This window comes from Mustela putorius, unplaced genomic scaffold, assembly GCF_011764305.1.
Source record: "Mustela putorius furo isolate JIRA1106 unplaced genomic scaffold, ASM1176430v1.1 tig00000508_pilon_pilon_pilon, whole genome shotgun sequence".
In the NCBI taxonomy this organism is placed as follows: Eukaryota; Metazoa; Chordata; class Mammalia; order Carnivora; family Mustelidae; genus Mustela; species Mustela putorius.
In genome coordinates this window covers 2514043-2534413 of record NW_025421402.1, presented here as the reverse complement: position 1 = coordinate 2534413, position 20371 = coordinate 2514043, and the positions used below count along the sequence as shown (strand labels likewise).

The 20371-nt window shown below is 42.8% G+C and overlaps 1 protein-coding gene across 1 annotated transcript; it reads right to left on the bottom strand.

Moving 5' to 3' along the window:
• Positions 1–768: 768 nt before the first annotated feature.
• On the bottom strand, positions 769–14139 carry TIMM17A (translocase of inner mitochondrial membrane 17A). The gene is made up of 6 exons (XM_004756290.3): positions 14082–14139; positions 10227–10326; positions 10040–10103; positions 5340–5468; positions 4427–4537; positions 769–1255 (listed from the first exon to the last, which is right to left on the bottom strand). The coding sequence occupies exons 1-6, from the start codon at positions 14105–14107 to the stop codon at positions 1170–1172; spliced, it is 516 nt and encodes a 171-aa protein (XP_004756347.1). The 5' UTR covers positions 14108–14139; the 3' UTR covers positions 769–1169.
• Between the last annotated feature and the right edge of the window lie 6232 nt (positions 14140–20371).

Below are 20371 nucleotides of genomic sequence, written 5' to 3'. Positions count from 1 at the left end.
AATATTAACAGTAAAATGGCCTATTCTGAAATGCTAATCCATTTTCCAGGCTCAATCAGACCCCAAAATACACCCTTTATGAAGATTAGCTTCAGGGGACTTGGAACACATTAAAACCAGCATACATTTTATTTTCAAGCACACAGTAAATACCAAACTTTTCCAGGGCTTACTATACCCTGCATGAATTCTTCTTGTATAGAATTAGGTAGAATTGGAAGGAAGTTGTTTTTGGTGAGGCTGCTGATTATCAAGAATCAAGACACGGGAGGGGCACCTGGGTGGCTCAGTCAGTTGAGCGTCTGGCTCTTGGTATCAGCTTGGGCCATGATCTCAGAGTCCTGGGATCGAGCCCTAAGTCGGGCTCCATGCTCAGCATGGATTCGACTTGGGATTCTCTCTCTCCTTCTGCTCCTCACCCCGTCCCCCCAAACCCGCTCTAAATAAATAAATAAAAATCTTTATATATTAAAAAAAAAAAAAAAAGAATCAAGACACAGGAGCCTCAAAGGTAAAGGAAATTTTACATCTGACATCTTCAAAACCAAAAAATCACATATTTTACTTTCAAAGTAAAGGGTACTTCATCTCACCCTTCAATCCACACAGTATCTACTGTGAGACAATCCGTGTTAACTCTGTATAATTCTTCTCATACATAATTTACTTCAAGTGAGATGAGAGCCTAACTATAAATCATGCAATTTTCAACACAATTTGCATTATCTGAAGTATTCGAGGTTGAAAAGTAGAACTGTACAACTTATCTTAAAAGAAAGAGCGAATTCCAGTTTTTTATTGTTTGGCTGACAGAACACACAAAACCAGGCAGAGAAATCCCCAAAGAAATGATGGTCACGTCTCACTGTTGTTTGCCCTGTAGTCCTTCATCTTCTAAGCATTTATTATATTTTCTTTTAAAGGTATTAGACATTTATTTTGATCACAAATGCAATCCAACTGTGAATAAATAAATGTATTATCTTTTAATGTCTTCGCCCCACCCCTGCAATGTTCCCTTAAATAGAAAAAAGAGCTAAATGTCTCTTCAAAGCCTATTTGGCCATAGCTGTCCCACCTGTGGCTTTAAAAACAGACTATAACTTATCTTCTGAAATTCCTTCTTGAACTACAGCTCATTCTGTTACAGAAATCCTGGGAAAGAAGTCCTACTGATATTGTCGATAGTCTCCAAAAGGTGAAGATGGTAACTGGGCTGAAGGCAGCTGAGAAGGGTCTTCAGTGAACTGAGGACCTGCAGTTAAGAAAGAAAAGAATCTTAAAACCACCTTACTATTACACAATTAAAAAGAACAAGTCTCTGTAGAGAGCAAATCAATCAACTCAATAAAAATAATGTGCTACCTTAGAGCTGTCCTCTGAATTTCTACTGCCTAAATTTTCATGAGAGTGCCTCCAAATGTGGTAAATCACGACAGCCTGGCTTCCCTTATGCTCCAGAATGAACAGCTCTCAATGGGTATGCCAGGAAAGTCCGATGGGTTAATTATAGCAAGAAGTGAATTCAAGTTTTTAAAGCAATTGCTGTAACAGGCTGCTATAAAGATGGCAAAAATCTCGCACATCTTGACATATTTTTCAGTAGCTATTTAAAATTATTTTCACAAAGTTTAAGTATCTTAGTCATGTTTTAAGAGCAATCAGTAACCCGGTTTATACAACCAGTTAGAGAATGAGTTCCGAAATGGGAAGACATCCCCTAGTTTGCTGTAAAACAAAGTCTTATAATATTTAGTTTTCAAAGGATGGGAGGGCCTGTGAACTGAGGGAAAAAAGTGTTTTGTTTTGTTTAAGATTTATTTGAGAGAAAGAGCAAGTGTGAAGGGTGTGAGTTGGGGAGGTGGGGGGCGGCAGAGGCAAAGGGAGAGGGAGAAATGTAAGCCTGGGCTGGGCACGACGCAGATGGACACAGGCTCAATATTACAACCCCGAGATCAAGACCAGATCCAAAAGCAAAGTCAGATGCTTAACAGGATGAGCCACCCAATGCACCCCCCAAAAATGTGGCTCTTAAAAAAAAAGGGGGGGGGGCGCCTGGGTGGCTCAGTTGGTTAAGCAGCTGCCTTCGGCTCAGGTCATGATCCCAGCGTCCTGGGATGGAGTCCCACCATCGGGCTCCTTGCTCAGCAGGGAGCCTGCTTCTCCCTCTGCCTCTGCCTGCCTGTGCTCGCTTTCTCGCTCTCCCTCTCTCTGACAAATAAATAAATAAAATCTTAAAAAAAAAAAAGACTTTTATGGGCATAATCACAATTATTTTCCTCAGGGAAACTAAAGCAGACTAAAACATAACTGTACAGAAGAGAGAAAGAGGGCAGTGATAAAATTCCCTGAAGCTTTCCAATGCTTCAATCCAATGATACATTTTTTTTCCCACTATAAAAGCATTATCTGTTCATTTCAGAAAACTAGAGAAACAGATAAACCAAAGATAATCATTATTACTTAGATAGTTTTACTTCATTTATTTCCCACTGTTTTAAAAACTTTTTCACATCAGTTAATTCGAAAAATATGATTAACTCTTCAAAGATTTCCCAACACAGCTTTTCAGAAACGCATCTCCTATCTCAAATATAGTTCTTTTAAGGATTTCCTCTGAGGAAAAAAGGCTAAAGCAAAGTAACCTAGACTAATTTCTATAACACAATGTAACTTGGGACGCCTGGCTGGCTCAGTCAGTAGAGCATGAGACTCTTGATCTGAGTCGTGAGTTTGAGCCCCCAGGGTGAAGAACCTACTTAAAAAAACAAAAAAGAGGGGCGCCTGGGTGGCTCAGTGGGTTAAGCCGCTGCCTTCGGCTCAGGTCATCTCAGGGTCCTGGGATCGAGTCCCGCATCGGGCTCTCTGCTCAGCAGGGAGCCTGCTTCCTCCTCTCTCTCTCTGCCTGCCTCTCTGCCTACTTGTGATCTCTCTCTGTCAAATAAATAAATAAAATCTTAAAAAAAAAAAAAGAAAGAAAGAAAGACAACATAACTGACGTTTTTGTTACATGTTTCTGAATTTCTGAAAAAAAGTAAACTTTTCTGATGTTTTATGTGAAGCCTTTCACACCAAAGTGATAAAAACAAACTAAGAAGCAAAATTAGAATGTGTCCATCATAACAGATTATTAACTCAGAAGTAATGATTAAAAAGCAGGAACAGAAAGTGAGAGGATCTAGGAGGTCCCTAGAACACCCCTGGCATCTACTGAGCAGTGTTTACCAACGGTGCCAAAGAGACACTGAATCCCTTGCTAGGCGCCTCAGGGAAATCAAATCAAACTGGGAACTATGATCTATTCCTAACTCTATGCTGAATCTTTTCCAGGCTCCAAAAATAATTTTCAACATGTGTCGCTATTCTGTATATTTCCTTCCCCAAATGCCAGGTCAAATTTTTCCTACTAAACCCTCATGATTATCTTTATTCTTCCTTCCAATGTCAAGGAACACTGGCCCTTTACAGACAACTGAAGTTTTCTGCGGTTACCAGAAGGTACACAATTTAACAGCTGAGCAAATACTACGTGACCATGTAATGATCACTCAGCCCATGATTTAACTTTTCCCTATATATCAGATAAAAGGAACAATCAGCAACAAATTATTTTACCAACCTCTCAAAAAAATTTCCCCTGCCAACTGTTAAGTGACCCTCCCAAACATAGCTACTTTCTATCACTCTATTTCATCCTCTTCGAAGCAAGCAAAACAATCAAATCTCATTTATCTGTGAACATGTTAGCTGGTCTCCTCCCACCTGAATTTAAGTGCTTGGTTCCCACTATATCCCAGCATCTAGAACAGTGCCTGGCACATACATACATGTACAGTAAGAGGTTGTGGATGGACTACCATTGCAGTCACACATCTGCAAGGACCTTTCTTCAAACACCTCTAAAATGACTGGCAATTTCTTAGAAATATGCACACAAGCACTGACAAAACCTGAGAACTGGGCGCCTGGGTGGCTCAGTGGTTAAGCTGCTGCCTTCGGCTCAGGTCATGATCTCAGGGTCCTGGGATCGAGTCCCGCATCGGGCTCTCTGCTCAGCAGGGAGCCTGCTTCCTCCTCTCTCTCTCTGCCTGCCTCTCTGCCTACTTGTGATTTCTCTCTGTCAAATAAATAAATAAATAAATATCTTTAAAAAAAACAAAAAAACAAAAAACAAAAAAACCTGAGAACTATAAGAAGGATCAACAGCAAACCATCTAACCAAGCATTTTGGTTACTGTGGTTAAACACAATAACCACAGCCACATCTACCATTTCAAATAGAACCAGGGCCTATTATCGTAATCCTCATGAACAATGGCAAATGCAGAAATCACAAACTACCATATTTTAGAAGACAGGTTCGCTCTAAGTATCAAGAGGCCATTCCAGCGTCTGAGCTATGGTAGTAAGCAGGAAGAAGACTCACCATTGGGAAACTGGGCAGAGGCAAATCTTGTCAACAAGATACCAGCTCCTTCAATTAAAGCTAGGAGAATGCCACCCATCGCTGCTGACCCAACCATGGCCACTGGTCCATCTGGATACAATAATAACAAAGAGATTACTTTAATAGAAAACTAGTTTAAAAGAAGACTCAATAAAGGAAAGAGCTGTCCGCAGGGTTCATGCTACCCTCATTCCCAACCCTCCTTTCTCACTGGCTAAAAACCAGGTTGCCAACAAACTAAGGTCCATAGGTCAAATCCAGTTCATTGCCTGTTTACGTAAAGTTTTATTAGCACAGTCATGCTCATTCATTTATATATCATCCGTGGCTGTTTTCATGTTATTATCATAGAGCTAAGCATCTGTTGGCAAAGACCCCCACAGCCCTACAAAGTCTAAAATATTTACCATCTGGCTCTTTACAGAAAAAGTTTACAGATCCTTGCCTAAACCACTAAACCCCCACCCCCAAATTCTGTATTTGCTTTCTGACCCAAAGATCCAGAAGATGGTTCTAAGTTCCTCATTCATAACAATACTATATGGCAGGTATGATTATTAACTCCAGAGTGCCAATGAGGAAACTATGGTTGTCACAAAAAGTTTGGCAAAATGCCCAGTCACACGTTACTAAATGGCAGAACTGGAACTTGAATTGCTCTTAACCACTGCATAGGTTAGAACCCCATGCTCTCATTCTTAAATGTTCCAAATTAATTTTCTTCCCCAAAATTGCCATATACAGTCATGCTATGCTGAGTTAAGCAATGCTTTTTGATTTATTAGAGATAACTAAATTAAGACAAATAAGGTTTTCCAAAAAGTCTTGCTTTTACAAGTGTGTCCGTAATGACGGCTTACTTTTCCCTCTTTTTTAGATAATGATTGCTTACTTCTGGCTGCCAGTATGGCTCCTGTTAAGGCACCACTTGTGATGGAGTTCCAGGGATCTTCTTTCCCCCTGACTTGAACCATACTGCAGTCAATCATGGAAAATAAACCTCCCCAAACTGCAAAGCTACCTGTTTTATTTAAAAACAAAAGAAATTTCGTTTTTTCATCTTATATCTAAAATATAGCAGTCAAAAATAACTTTATTTTATTTTATTTTTTTTAAAGATTTTATTTATTTACTTGAGAGAGAGACAGTGAGAGAGAGCATGAACGAGAAGGTCAGAGAGAGAAGCAGACTCCCCATGGAGCTGGGAGTGCGATGCGGGACTCGATCCCGTGACTCCAGGATCATGACCTGAGCCGAAGGCAGTCGTCCAACCAACTGAGCCACCCAGGCGTCCCCGAAAATAACTTTAAATAACAACACTATATTCTTAAAAACTCTCACACTCCAAACAAATACATGCAAACACAAATTTGGATAAGCACTGAACCAACAGTCCGAATACTTTTCTTTTCTTTTCTTTCTTTTTTTTTTTTAAGATTTTTATTTATTTATTTGACAGACAGAGATCACAAGTAGGCAGAGAGGCAGGCACAGAGAGAGAGAGAGGGAAGGAGGCTCCCCGCTGAGCAGAGAGCCCAATGTGGGGCTCGATACCCTGGGATCATGATCTGAGCCGAAGGCAGAGACTTAACCCACTGAGCCACCCAGGCACCCCCAATACTTATCTTTTCAATAAAGCGTGGATTGTATGGTATCAGCTTGAAAATTAGCAATGGCCCAAAGCCTAAAAGAAATAAGCCAAGCCTAGAAGAGTCAGGCTAAACACATTCAAATCTTCCTTTCAGAACCAAATATCTCTGTTTAAAAAGCAATAAACACAACAAAGCCACCCTGCTTCTTCCTTCTTTCTCCTTTTATAGCTCTATCTTACCTCTATTTTTTCTTTTCTTCAGTAAGTATCACTGAGCATATATAATACTCTAAAAAAAAAAATCACCAACAGAGATACCAAAGAACTCCAGCTATCCTGGAATGTATTAGAGGTGTAGGCCAATACATGCTAAGGTGGCTAATGGATGATACAAATAGTTAGAATTATGGAACATCAAGGGGAGAGAAATTACCTAGCCTCTCTCCTTTCTATCCTTTATTCCTCAAGCATGAAACTAAAAACCACACCAAATCAAATTACCTGGCACCTAAACTTTTCCTAAACAATTTTGTCAAATAAGAAACAAATACCCACACATACACATATACAAGCACACAAAAAACTTTGGACAACACAAAGATTTTAACTGGCAGCATCTCTGGGTGATGTGACACATGACTTAATTTCTTCATGTCTGTCTAACATCCTAATTCTCTATCATGAGTGCACATGACTTGCACTGTATAAAGAGTGGTTATATTTATTATGATTAAAGAAGAAAAACTGCCCAAAAGGGGACCTAATCAATTTATTTTTTACCCTGTGAAATCTCAAAATAGTAGGGATATGTTAGTAAGGGCAACACACTAGGTTCCTCCAAATGTCAGAACCAGATCATCACCAGAATCCTTTTTCGGTTTTCACATTATCCATTAAATCTAGTAGATAACCAGTTTCAGTATACCATAAGCCCTCATTTCTGGTCCAATACTAGATACCACATAGATAAAAAATAAACTAATAAACTAGTTCTTTCCTCTAACTCAGTAATTCTACGTCCTGGGAGAGATCTGATGCCTTGGTATATTAGAATTCACTAAATTCCTCAAACAAGACTCTCCCAATCCCTCACGAGAGTCTGAAACCTGCCCATCCTCCAAAAATAATTGCCAGAATAAGCTATGGTTACTGATGAGAATAAGACTGAGTGCAAGCAGGGTGAGAAGGCTGTCTACCAGAAGGGTGGCCCAGTGTGAGGAGCCAGAGCCAAAGCAGGATAAGGTAGGGACCTCAGCCTGGCATGGAGTTTCATGTATTCATGTGGAAAGGCATCCCCTGGGTGGGGTGCCACTGCCCAGGCAGGACAAAGATGGAGGTATTCATATAAAAAGGGAGAAAGTAAGAATAAACCTTATGCGGCTGGATTGGAACTGAGGTTCTGGTGTGAAGTCATGATTTTCAACATGTATGTACAAATACAGATATAGATATAGATATAGATACAGATTTGTGTTGTGTGTGTTTACATATATACATATACACTCCCAAGTTCTATTACAAAGAAGCCTGGGAACAACAACCCCCCAATAAGCAATGATACACTTCGTACTCAGATCTTGGCTTCTAAACACCATTCTCAACTGAAAGGAACCAGAGCTTTGTGGCGGAATGGCTGACTCTATGGCTAGGGGAGGGAAAATACAAGACGAGACTGGGGTATCTTGTTCCAAAATGTAAAAGATTCTTGACAAATAGCAGGGATGTGTCAAAAGCCCCCATGAAGTTTCCTCTATGAAAATATAAGTCTTGGGGTGCCTGGGTGGCTCAGTGGGTTAAAGCCTCTGCCTTCGGCTCAGGTCATGATCCCAGGGTCCTGGGATCAAGCCCCGCATTGGGCTCTCTGCTCAGTAGAGCCTACTTCCTCCTCTCTCTCTGCCTGCCTCTCTGCCTACTTGTGTCAAATACATAAATAAAATATTTTTAAAAAAGAAAAAGAAAATAGAAGTCTCTTCAGGACACAAGTATGATTTTTCCATGTTGCTTTGTCCCCTGGATTTTGACTAGAAAAACTCAGTAGGGCACCTGGGTGGCTCAGTGGGTTGAGCCTCTGCCTTTGGCTCGGGTCATGATCTTGGGGTCCTGGGATCGAGCCCCGAGTTGGTCTCTCTGCTTGGCGGGGAACCTGCTTCCCTTCTCTCTCTGCCTACTTGTGATCTCTCTCTGTCAAATAAATAAATAAAATCTTGGGAAAAAAAAAAAAGAGAGAGAGAAAGAAAAACTCAGTAAATGCTCACTGAATTAAATTGAAAATGTCACCCCAGTATTTTTTTATTTTTTTTTTTAAGATTTTATTTATCCGACAGAGAGTGATCACAAGTAGGCAGAGAGGCAGGCAGGGCAGGGGCAGGGAGCAGGCTCCCTACTGAGCAGAGAGCCTATGCGAGGCTCGATCCCCTGAGATCATGACTTGAGCTGAAGACAGAGGCTTAATCCACTGAGCCACCCAGGTGCCCATGTCATTCCAGTATTTTTAAAAAGCAAAACACCATAAAGATTTCTCAATAGTTTCCTTAAAAAAAAAAAAAAAAAAAAAAAAAAAGCCAATCTCGGGGATCTGAAATAAACAATCCCAATTCACTCATACCACAACTTAGTCTAGTTGGGTTTTACAATTTCTAACATCTTACATTTCCATGGTGCATCTGCACAATTAATGACCCAGTATCAGCACAATGTTAAGTCCACATTTAACTCAGATTTCTTTAGTTTTTATGTCCTTCTGTTCCAGGATCCCAAATTACATTTAGTGGTCATGTCTCCTTAAGTTCCCTCTTGGCTTAACCTTACCTGATTGTTTTTTTATCCATTGAAAAAGCATAATATGATAAAAGCATACAAAAACCTGTATGTCTTCTGCATATATTGGGAGTTCAGGGTTGGTGTGTGCTTTAATACTACTTACCCTTCTTGACAACATAAGTAACCATTAAAGCACAGGAAAATCAGTCACTATTTACTTTCCAGAGGGTATCATTTTACAGAGGAAAGAAAAGGAAAAAGATATATCATCACTCAGCCTCAATTTCCTCATCTGGAAAATGGGGATAATTATACTTACCTCTTGTGGTGTTGTGAGGATTAAAATAATGCTATAAAACCCATAGGAAAGTGCTTAGCACACAGCAAGCACCCGATAAATGGCAGCTCTCAGCCAGTCTTTCCAAAGAAAAATATGCTAAAAACAAAGACAGGACTATTTCTTCTGTCACACAAAATTACTTAGGAATGACTAAAAGTATTTAGTCTTTTCATGTGTTCCACATGGTCTCCTCAACCTGACTTTATCTTTGTAAATGAATATAGCCTCCAAGCTTTTATTTATTTATTTATTAGAGAGAGAGAGAGAGCATGAGATGAGGAAGGCTCTGAGCGAGAAGCAGACTTCCCACTCAGCAGGAAGCGGGATGTGGGGCTCATTCCTGGGACTCATTCCTCAGGATCATGACCTGAGGTGAAGGCAGATGCTTCACTGAGCCACCCAAGTGCCCCACTCCAGCTTTTTTATCATCTCTCTTCTCCCATCTTCTGAATAACCAAGTTTAAAAAGTGTAATGAATTCTTTTCACATTCTGCATCGACCTCTGCATGACATCCAAAACCTAACCTTGGCGAGGAGCCGGAGCAGCATCATCACACTCTCTCTCATGAAACCCAATCCTTCCGATCACATTCTCTTCTGCTTTCTATTACCCCAGAAGCTATCACTCCTGATTCACAAACCTAAGCTTTACAGACACAGTCTTCCTTTTGGATAAGAGGAAAAAAACCAAAAATACCAAAACCAAAATACCACTGATCGTTTGAAGGACAGAGACAAAATTTTCCAATGAATGGATGCAGCAATTCCAGTTAACTTTCTGAATAAACCGTAAATCCAGAAGAACTTACAGAGACAGTAATTCCTGTAAGACTGAATTAAGCTTCATCTTCAACCAAACAAAAAAAGATATTGTGAAGTACAAATGGAAAATTCTGCTTACCTCCCAACTGCGGAGCCCTGGTTTTAATAGCAGTCAAACTCCCTCGTAGTCTGTGGTTTACACCCTATAAAGAAGCAACCAAAAATACAGAAGTACAATACATTTCCAGCTCACTGATAGGGCCATCAGTGATACTAGCAAATCCAGATTTTAAGTGATGATAAAATAAGACCATTCACCTACTTACCACTGGAGAATTTCGAAAACCTTTTATTGCCTGAAAGACACCACCGCCTATGGTACCCATCGTAAAGGCCCCACCGCAATCATCGACAATTCGCCAAGGGCTAAGAACGGGGAGAAAAAAAGATGATTGTATTTCTCCTTCATAAACCATAAAAGCTTTCTTTCCTAACACAGTAAGGGATGCAACAGATCCCAATGCAGGGCCCACCGCAACCAGTAAAATAAACATTTAGACAAAAGAATTCTGAACATATCCACATCTATTCAGCTCCAAGCCATAGGGAATGGTACCGGCTTTAACCCCCTATTGTTAGAAGTGCTTCATTCTCCTTTAATAATCAGCACATCTATGCACAGCTGGGCACTGAGCAACAGTGACTCAACAACTATGTAGGAAATTACATCATATTCAATGCTGATCCAATCTCCGAGGGATCGAAATAAGCTCTCCAGCTGCAGTAGAAGTTAAAGTTGAGACCCCCAAAATGAAGATTCAATAGGGGCAGAGGGAAACCAATTTAAACAGTTTTTAAAGTTTGAAATTCTTTCTGGGTTCACTGAGTCGCATTAGCACTTGGAACTTTGGTCTGTATTACATCCACTTAACACACCAGAATACTCTCATGGTCCAGTATTTAGAGGTTATATTTGTAAACCCAGTTTCCAAATGCAGTGACCTAACTTATACAACACGATGAAACCTGAATAATGTAATCAGAACAGAACTACTATTCTAGGGATCTGGATTATAAAAAAAAGTCTGTGAATGGTTAAATTCAGTTTTTAAAAAATATTTTATTTATTTATTTGTCAGAGGGGGGAGAACAAGCAGGAAGAGCAGCAGGCAGAGGGAGAAGCAGGCTCCCAGCTGAGAAAGGAGCCCGCTGTGGAACTTGACCTGAGGTGATCTGAGCCAAAGGCAGATGCTTAACCAACTGAGCCACTCAGGTGTCCCCGGTTAAATTCATTTTAGGGGCGCCTGGGTGACTCAGAGGGTTAAAGCCTCTGCCTTTGGCTCAGGTCGTGATCCCAGGGTCCTGGGGTTGAGCCCCACATCAGGCTCTCTGCTCAGCGGGGAGCCTGCTTCCTCCTCTCTCTCTGCCTGCCTCTCTGCCTACTTGTGATCTGTCAAATAAATAAAACTTCTTAAAAAATTCATTTTAGACTCACTGTAAATAAAAGCAATTTCTTTGATCTAGTCTCAAGGGTCAAATGCTACATAATGAACCTATGGGCAATCCCCTTTGCTCAGGTAAACTTGTGAATTCAGAGCAGATGCTCCCAGAGAATTTGAATGAGTAATTTATGCCTTTGGTGGACAAGAATACAAAACCTTGCAGTCAAAACATCATATTCTTTTTCAAGTATAATACAAATCAGGACCTTGTACAGAATGATATCTCATGCAGCACATACTCCATCAGCAGGATGTTTCGGGCCTTGCTAATAACCAAGGCTTGCTTTTGTGATCCTAAAAGCAAAATCAGCAACACCTAGGAGTTTGTCAGATGTGCAGACTGCAAAACTTTACCCAGGACCTACTGAATCAGAGTCTACAGTTCAACATGATCCCAGGTGACCTGGTTTCACTTTAATAGCTTAAGAAGCAGTGCTTGAAACTACAAAAGGATTAGGAAATTGTGTTAAAATGGTAGAAAGACTAACGGGAAGTATAGAGAAAAGACAAAGGAGAATGCATTAGTGGCTCCCTCAGAGTGGTGCGCCAGTAACTTTAAAAAGAACTAGTCCAAATGATCTTATTAGTTGAGGATTAAAAAAAATCAGTAAAGAACAGCAGGGTTCAGATCAGAGAGCAGCCAGAGTATTCCAGGAGAGATATATAAAACAAAGGCAAGATGGAAATAGTTTCTGAACTCTGGCTAAATCAAAATGTTCCTACAGAGAAGTGATGGGCTACACAGAAGGAAAGTTGAAGCTAGACTCTAAAATAATGGAAATACTAGACAAATGCAGGGGACAGAGAAAAAGTAACATAACACGATTAAGTTATCATTTGTTAAGTATCAACTATGTTTTAGATGTCTTCGATGCAAATAAGACCTATGATTTTCAAGAAAGTTAGGTTATTCTCCAATAGAATTTCTAAACTTTTAACTTTGTGAAGAAGAGTATTCCTGTCTCCTCTCCATTTTACGGTGGACAGAGGCTCAGACAGAGATTAAGTAATCTGCCCAAGATCATATAGGTTGTAACCAGTACAATTCAAATGCAAAAGCTAGGACTCCAAAGCTCCGAATCATTTCCATTATATCACTGGGACTATAGGTTTTTGGAAAAAAAAAAAAAAAAAGGTAAAATGAAGGATTTAGGATGATTAAGTCCATATGATGTATTAAAATGGGCTGGATGAAATGAGGGCAATTAAGAAGCTGTTGCAAAAGGCTTTAAGGATGCCACGTAAGATTGTGATAACAGGCATGGAAAGGCAGAGTTATGAAAGAATTCAGACAGCATATGGTGTATATGTTTGGAGGTGGGGTGGTGTGGAGGGAGGACGAAGATTCTTACAGTTTGAGGTTGGAGGATTTGAAAAAATGCTCTTACCAGACAGGGTAATACAGAAGATCAAAAGCAGATCTGACTACAAAACCAACTAGATAACTGATTGTGTTGCTTCAGGACATATGCACTAAGAGAAAGCAAAAGGACCACCTCATCAAGTAGTAGATAAAAACTCGTTATTCTTATATCTTTAATTCAACAAAGTTAAAAAAAAAATTACCCTCCTGCCAGCCTGTGTCATTATACTACACCCAATAGCAGCTGATTAACAGTCTACAATGTGCTGAATTCTGTGCACTTTAGAAAGGGGGATAATTACATTTGATAATTTTAAAGAGCCGGAAGATGCTGAAAAATGCCCCGTATCCCATTTGAGTGACTTAAAAAAAAAAAAAAGGTACAAAGCAGGTAACATGGCTACTGCTGGCAAGGTAATATAAAATCGTGGGCATTTTCACAAGTTGAAGATGACGCTGGCTTTTGCTCTAACCCAATAAACAGGTGATTAACGCAGTAACCAGATTTGATTCCCCTCTTAACACCCCCAGAAGCCTTAAATTTAGGCAATCTGAGACCTGACAGCAATTAACCTGTTCTATAACTATGTATGTGCCTGATTTATTCACGCTGTTACTCTTTAAACCTGTAGTGGTGCGCACAGAGACCCCACTCAAATACTGAATACATGAATTTCTGTTCATGGTTTCTCAAAGAACACATGCTACTATCTCTATTTTCCAGATAATCCCGGTCTCCCTTCTCCCTTAAGGCAGAATTCAAAGGGTAAAAACGAGGCTCCTGTCCACAGGAGCTTACCCAGGCCCTTTAGGTAAAACCTCTGTTCCATACACTTGAAAATGCTTCGCCCTGCGGACACAGGTCACGATACAAATAATGCCTTAAGAATGGCATCCCTTTTAGCGGCCTCCTGCCCATTCCTCAACACAGGAACTGAGCAAAGCGAGACGTGGGGACGCGTCCAAGGTCACCTCAGTAGACAGAGGGGATTTATTACGGACCCCGCCCAAGATCGACTACGCCCCGGGTTGGGAGCTGGTTCCGAGGCTCCGTCAAGCCTAAGCGTGGGCCTCCTCATCCAATGCAAGGTCATCGGGGTGCCGGGTTGTTGGAGGCGAGGCTGCCACACGCGGCCCGGGGAGTACAGGGCTGAGAAGCTGGCTGGCTGCTCTAAGACGGCGCTGCCTACGTTTATCAAACCCAGGTCAGCAAGCCTGCGACTGAGCTCAATTCGCACCTCCGCGCACTGGGCAAGAGAGGACGAGGACCGTGGGTAGAGGGGCAGGAGGAAAGCAGTAACAGTGGTAAAGCTCACCAAGGTTCTCGCGCGTACTCCTCCATCTTGACTCCACCTGCGCGAGTGATGCCGGGCAACTTGGGTGGAGCCTGACCCTAGAGGCGGAAGTGATCTCGAGAGGAGGGCGTTAAGGTCTATGTGGATTGGTTCATCTTTTCCTCCCGCAACCAATGAGAACCTGGACTTCAGGGCAGCGTGGGGGCGGGGCAGAGGCGCTGCGTAGCAGCCGTGGCCCCGCCCAGGTCCTCGAAGGCTACGAGTCTGGGCTGCGTGGACTGGTAGCTTCTCAGTCGCGGGGAGTTCAAGTTACACGGTCACTGAAGGTTCCGTGGACTGAGATAAACCTGGCCTTATTCCGCTAGGGTTCACCAAATTTCCTAAATACATTTCTTTGTTTGTTTGCTTGCTTGTTTCTAGTACCTTGGCTGCTACTTGGGAATTAAGTTAGCTAAATCGCGATGGTTTGTGAAACTCAACCAACTGTAAGGAACAGGAGCAGAGTTAGGACCGACAGTGTCATAGTCCTTATAATTACCGTGCTTGGAATGTGATAGCTGTTCCATAAATGCTTTTGAAGTGAACTTACCTGGGCCATCTTGAGTGTTGTGACCAATTTGGGGCCCTCAAATGAAGGGACAACAGAACCTGGTCCAGTCCACCCTCCAAAAGATCACCAGATGTGAGGGGTGTTTACCTCAAAAAAGAGGAGACCAAAAGGATGGGAACCCATTGACCTCTTTTAGTTTACAGTCAACAAAACCTCAGTCATGTGATGTCTGTTAAAGGAACACTTCTCCATTCCTTTTGAGATTGACTTTAAAATAGTATATAGGGGAACATGGGCGGGGCCGGGGGGGGGGGTTGTTCAGTTGGTTAAGCATCTGCCTTTGGCTCAGGTCATGATCACCGGGTCCTGGAATTGAGCCCCAGGTTGGGCTTCCTCCTCAGCAGAAAGTCTGCTTCTCCCTCTACCCCTCTGCCCTGCTCAAGATCTCTTTCTCTCTCTCTCTCTTTCTCAAATAATTTCTTAAAATATGTGGAAATTTTATGGAAAAAATTAGTGCAGTTCATACGGATCTGCAGTGAAGAGTGAGGTACCCACCAAATCTTGAAAATTAGGTAAGCAGATAAACTGAACACTCCACAGAACTGGAGATGTCAGCAACGTATATCTTTACGTGAAAAGAACAGTTCACACTAGTCATCTGATTATATGTAAAGACCAAGAAGTCTTTTTTTTGCAATGTGACTATAATTAAGAACCTTTAAGTCTAATTAATTGCACAAGCTGAAGAGAGAATGTGGGAGATGGGCAACAAGAGGAGCCAGAGAGCAAGAATTTGATATTTGCTCAGCACCCCAGACCTAGTGGGTATGAATATTTCAGTAACTAGAGACTGGCATTCTCATGGGGCAAGGATATTTTATTCTGTTCTCACCAGGACCCAAGTGAAATATTCCTTAGGTCTAACTACCTCCCCTTGCTCTTAGTCCATATTCATTATGCAGTTTTCTGATTGTTAGTTGGTTTCTTTTTTTTTTTTTAAAGATTTTATTTATTTACTTGAGAGAGAGACAGTGAGAGAGAGCATGAACGAGGAGAAGGTCAAAGAGAGAAGCAGACTCCCCATGGAGCTGGGAGTCCGATGTGGGACTCGATCCCGGGACTCCAGGATCATGACCTGAGCCGAAGGCAGTCGTCCAACCAACTGAGCCACCCAGGTGTCCCTGTTAGTTGGTTTCTTAATAGATTTTCCTTTAGGAAAGAATTCCCTGGCTTGTGCTCAAAACTATTCTTGTGCATTTGGTAGTTATACTAGTTTATGCATCTGTCTCTTGTGAACTGGGTTCTTTTGAATCAAGTCAATTACCAGGGATGGTGATAATATTAAGTTTGTGAGTTTACAAAATAGAGGGCCAGACTCTTGGCTGTGGTTACACAGCTCACTCCATTCCAATAGTCCCTATCCAAAAGAACCTTACTGTTCTGGGAGGCCCTTCTCAGATGGCCAACAAGTATTCTTATACTTCTCACTCTGCTTTCTTTTAACTGCGACAGATAAATAGGGCGTAACAGGACATTTTTGGCTGGGTAGGGCCTTGTACTTAGCCTTTGTTGGCTAGAGGAGGAAGACGTCACCCCTCCTTCAAAAATATTCATTTTCATCTGAGTGCAGAAATGTCTCAGAAGAAAAGAACTAGCACTTTAATCTCCTCCTAGCGAGTCTGAAAGAAGTCCAAGGAACTGTCATGGCCCTCACTGAAAGAATGGCCAAAGACGATGGAAGAAAGGAGTGGGGGTCCTTGGGAGAAAAGTTACAGTAAAGGTGATGGGAGTTTGAACCGGTGATTCAAGACAGCAGGGCCATGTTGGAGACTACTGCTGGAACCCCCTGTGATCCAAGTCCTCTGCATATTGCTTTGGGGAAAATAGCTTCACATGTGAACTAAAAGAACTGGGACTCTGGGGCCTATTTTTCTGTGAGAATTCCCTAAAAGGGGAAAGGATGGTGAGATCAAGGTGAGGAAGTAGGTAAAGAAAGGGAGATCATCCTCAGGAAACCACCTGAATGGTTGAGCTCTATGAAGTAACCAAGTCTGGCAATGGCACTGGTGTCTTCTTCCCCACTCTGAAGCGATTATCCACCCCTGCCACCCCCCCCATTAGCTTTTATTCATCTTCCACTCTTGGAAGGTGAATGGAAGGAATAGTGGTCATCTTCCACCATTCTTGGGGAAGGGGTCACCGACAAGGCCCAAGATTGGCGAGAGATGACCATTTGATAGATATCAAGGTTGCACAGGTAATGCTGAACCAAGAGAGGACCTAGAGGGAGTATAACCCAAGTCAATTAGAAGACCCTTACTGGCTACCCAGGATTGTCCTTAGTTTTAGGATTAGGGTGGAAAGAGTACAAAAAATATTGGTACGGTTTCTACCCCCTCAGGGTCCTCAAAATGTGCTTGGGGAGAACAAATGCAACCTTGAGAAACAGTTGGATCAAGTTTATAAAATTGCCAAAATGTGTGACATAGAACATGGTAAGTGCTAGAGGCCCTGAGAGGAGAGAGGGAGACCTGGGGGCCTGAGTGTGTTCACAAAATGTGTATGATAAACGCATTGAAGCCACAGTCTGAAGAGTGGTCAGATTTTGATCGGTGGAGAGGAGAAATGTATTTGAAGTAGAGGGAATAATAGCACAAAAGTGTGGGCAGAGGGGCGCCTGAGTGGCTCAGTGGGTTAAGCTGCTGCCTTCAGCTCGGGTCATGATCTCGGGGTCCTGGGATCGAGCCCCGTGTCGGCCTCTCTGCTCAGCAGGGAGCCTGCTTCCCCCTCTCTCTCTGCCTGTCTCTCTGCCTGCTTGTGATCTCTCTCTGTCAAATAAATAAATAAAATCTTTTTAAAAGAAAAAGTGTGGGCAGGAAGGAACATAGTGTTGTCACTGGATAGGTTGCTGGTCCTACAGGAGGACAGAAAGACTAAAGTAGCGAGAGCAAAGCTGTATCAAGTGATAAAGTTCTAGGGCAGAAGATACGGAGAATGACCAACAAGTAAGACTGGAAGAATCAGCTGTGTCAGGAGGATCTCTCCTGTATCTACGCATTTAAGCATGAAGAAATAACTTCCTTCCAGTTCTCAAGAATGTATCTGGAAGCCAAATGACCTTGGAAGGGCTCAGTCAATTAAGTGTCTGCCTTTGGCTCAGGTCGTGATCCCAGGGTCGTGTAATTGAAGCCTGCATCGGGCTCCTTGTTCAGCAGGCTCCTTGCTCAGTGGGGAGCCTTCTTCTCCCTCTGCCTGCCGCTTCCCCTGGTTGTGTGTTCTCTCTTTCTCTCTGACAAACAAATAACATCTTTTTCAAAAAGAAGAAGAAGAGGAAGAAGAAGGAGGAGGAGGGGGAGGGGAAGGAGGAGGGAGAGGAGGAGGGGGAGGAGGGGAAAGAGGAAGAAGAAGAAGCCAACGGCCTTGGGAAGCTAGAGAGAGGGACTTCCTTCCCTGGAACAGATTTAATTACAGGATAGTAAAGGCAGAGATATCTCCCTTCTCTCCTTGGACCAGATTGGTTTCCTTTCCAGGGTAATGAAGACATATTAGAGTTTTATCTCCTGTATTAATATAGCTAAAGGCGTTCATTCTAGAAGGATACAGAGAGGTCATAGGGTAAGGAGGAGGCCTGAAATAGCTTCTGTGGGGAGTGAGCAAGAGAATAAACGCCAAATGAGTAAAAGAAGCAAGAATACTTCTTTTTACACAGACCCGACCTATGGAGGAAGGGAAATGGCCATTTTCAGAATCTGCCCCTTCCAACCACTCAGTACCCTCAAGGGTCCCAGACCTACGCAGGCTGAGCTCCGTTGAGCCGGAGGCTGTGGGATTCCTAAAGAGCTTTGTCTACCAAGAGGTCACAGGCATGTGTGCAGCTTCAAACCCCCCAGTCCTGCCTGGTCCAGTCCCTGAGACACTCACATTGGCATGGACAAGTGAGGCCCTCACCAGAGCCAAACCTTGGGTCTGGGGAACCAGTCTGTGCCTGGCACCTGTTTGGTGGGCAGAGAGGTTTTAGTCAGGATGAGGGTGCAGGAGGCAATCTGTTGTGTCTACCCTCTTGCTCTCCCCCTTGCTCTCCTTCCAGGGGGGACATTAGTCTGGCATGTGCTGTCTCCACCCATGTCCACTCACCTCAGGAGTACTGGACCAGGCCTGTGGCTTGCTTCCAGAGACAAAGTCTGCTGCTCTCAAGAAACTTCCAGTTTCCCCCCCCGACCCCCCCACAAGAAGAGAACCAGTGTGATCCTAAATGGACAAACAGTATATTGAGGTCTGACAGTGGGTCTGATGCTGTGATGCACTTAGCACACATTATCCTATTTAATCTTATTTTACGACTCCTTATTTAATAATTCCATAACCCTGTGCAGCAGGTACTTTTTTTCCCCTTCGGGTGGGTACTTCTAATGCCCTCATATTCTGCTTGGGGCCCATAAGGCTCAGAGAGGACAAATAACTTACTCAAGGTCACACATCTCAGATTTGAGCCCACATCATTTGACTCCAGAGCCTGTGATCTTATCTGCTATCCTATCCTGTCACCCTAGCTTCCTGAAAATGTGCCTTTCCTGCTCATCCAGCCTAAGTGAGAACCACCCCTAAGCATCAGTTAAATCAGTTCCGGTTCCCTCTGTCCTCTGCCCCCACCACCATGTATTTGGTTATGAGACCGGAGGTCTCTCTTTCTTCCTTTCTCTCCCTTTTATTCTAGCACAGTAGTACTTATTTTTATCTGGGACCGGAGAATCCCCTGACACTCAAGATGTGTGTTTCAAGTGAAAGTGGATTCTGAACTTGGATAATTAATGCCCCTACAGAGTCGGGGGCCAGTGGTCCCTCATTGCAGGGGCTGGAGGAGACTGTGCTCATGGGCTCTGTGTTCCTGAATCTTCCGGCCCCCCACTGTGATGACTTTCAAGGGAAAACTTTCAGAGTCTGTGAGCCCACAGTTTCTGGGGCCTTAGGTAGTGAAAAGCTTTAGACTGAGTCATATCAGAAGAGCAGGCTACTTGGAATGACAGGACCCAAGGCAGAGAAGACACAGTGGTTTGTGGGTAGAAACATTGGTTAGGAGGCCACAAGTCCTGCCTTGAAGTTTGGAAGCTGTGGATTTATTCTCAGAGTGTGTTCCTTAAGCAGAGACCACTGGACCTGGAGAGAAGGCCATTGAGACCAGGTAGTACAAAGGCTGCCCCTGGGCCTGGAGGACTGGACATCATTGGTAAAAAGCTTAAGAAGGAAAAATCCTTGGAGGCCGGAGAAAGAGCTGCTTTTGGCGGACTGGGGGCTCGAGGTTGGTCATGGTGGCTCCAGAGCCAGAGATTCCTGGACATAATACCTCTTCCAGAAATCTCCTTCGAGGCAAGAGCGAGAGTAGAGACTGAGCGACCCAAGGCGGAGCCGGAGTAGGCGTGGGGTTGGGCTAGAGGCTTTGCTGTCAGTGCAGGAAGCATCCTTTCCACCCAACAGATGAAACTAAAGCCCACCTCAGGCTAGCTCAAGCCCTTCATTATACCCTCTGGGCTGCTCACCCTGACTGCTTCCTACAAAATTATTGTGTCTTCCACTGGACTTTTCACAATTGCTTCCACCTGTCTTGTTTTACTTTGCCTTATAGTATAATTAGGTTTTGCCCCCCAACGTATACATTTTTAAAAAGAATAAGCGGGTTGTAGTTATTTTTGTATCTCTCATCCTATAGTGCCTGATAGACACATAGTCAGACACATAGTCAGCACTCCATAAATACATGCTTCCC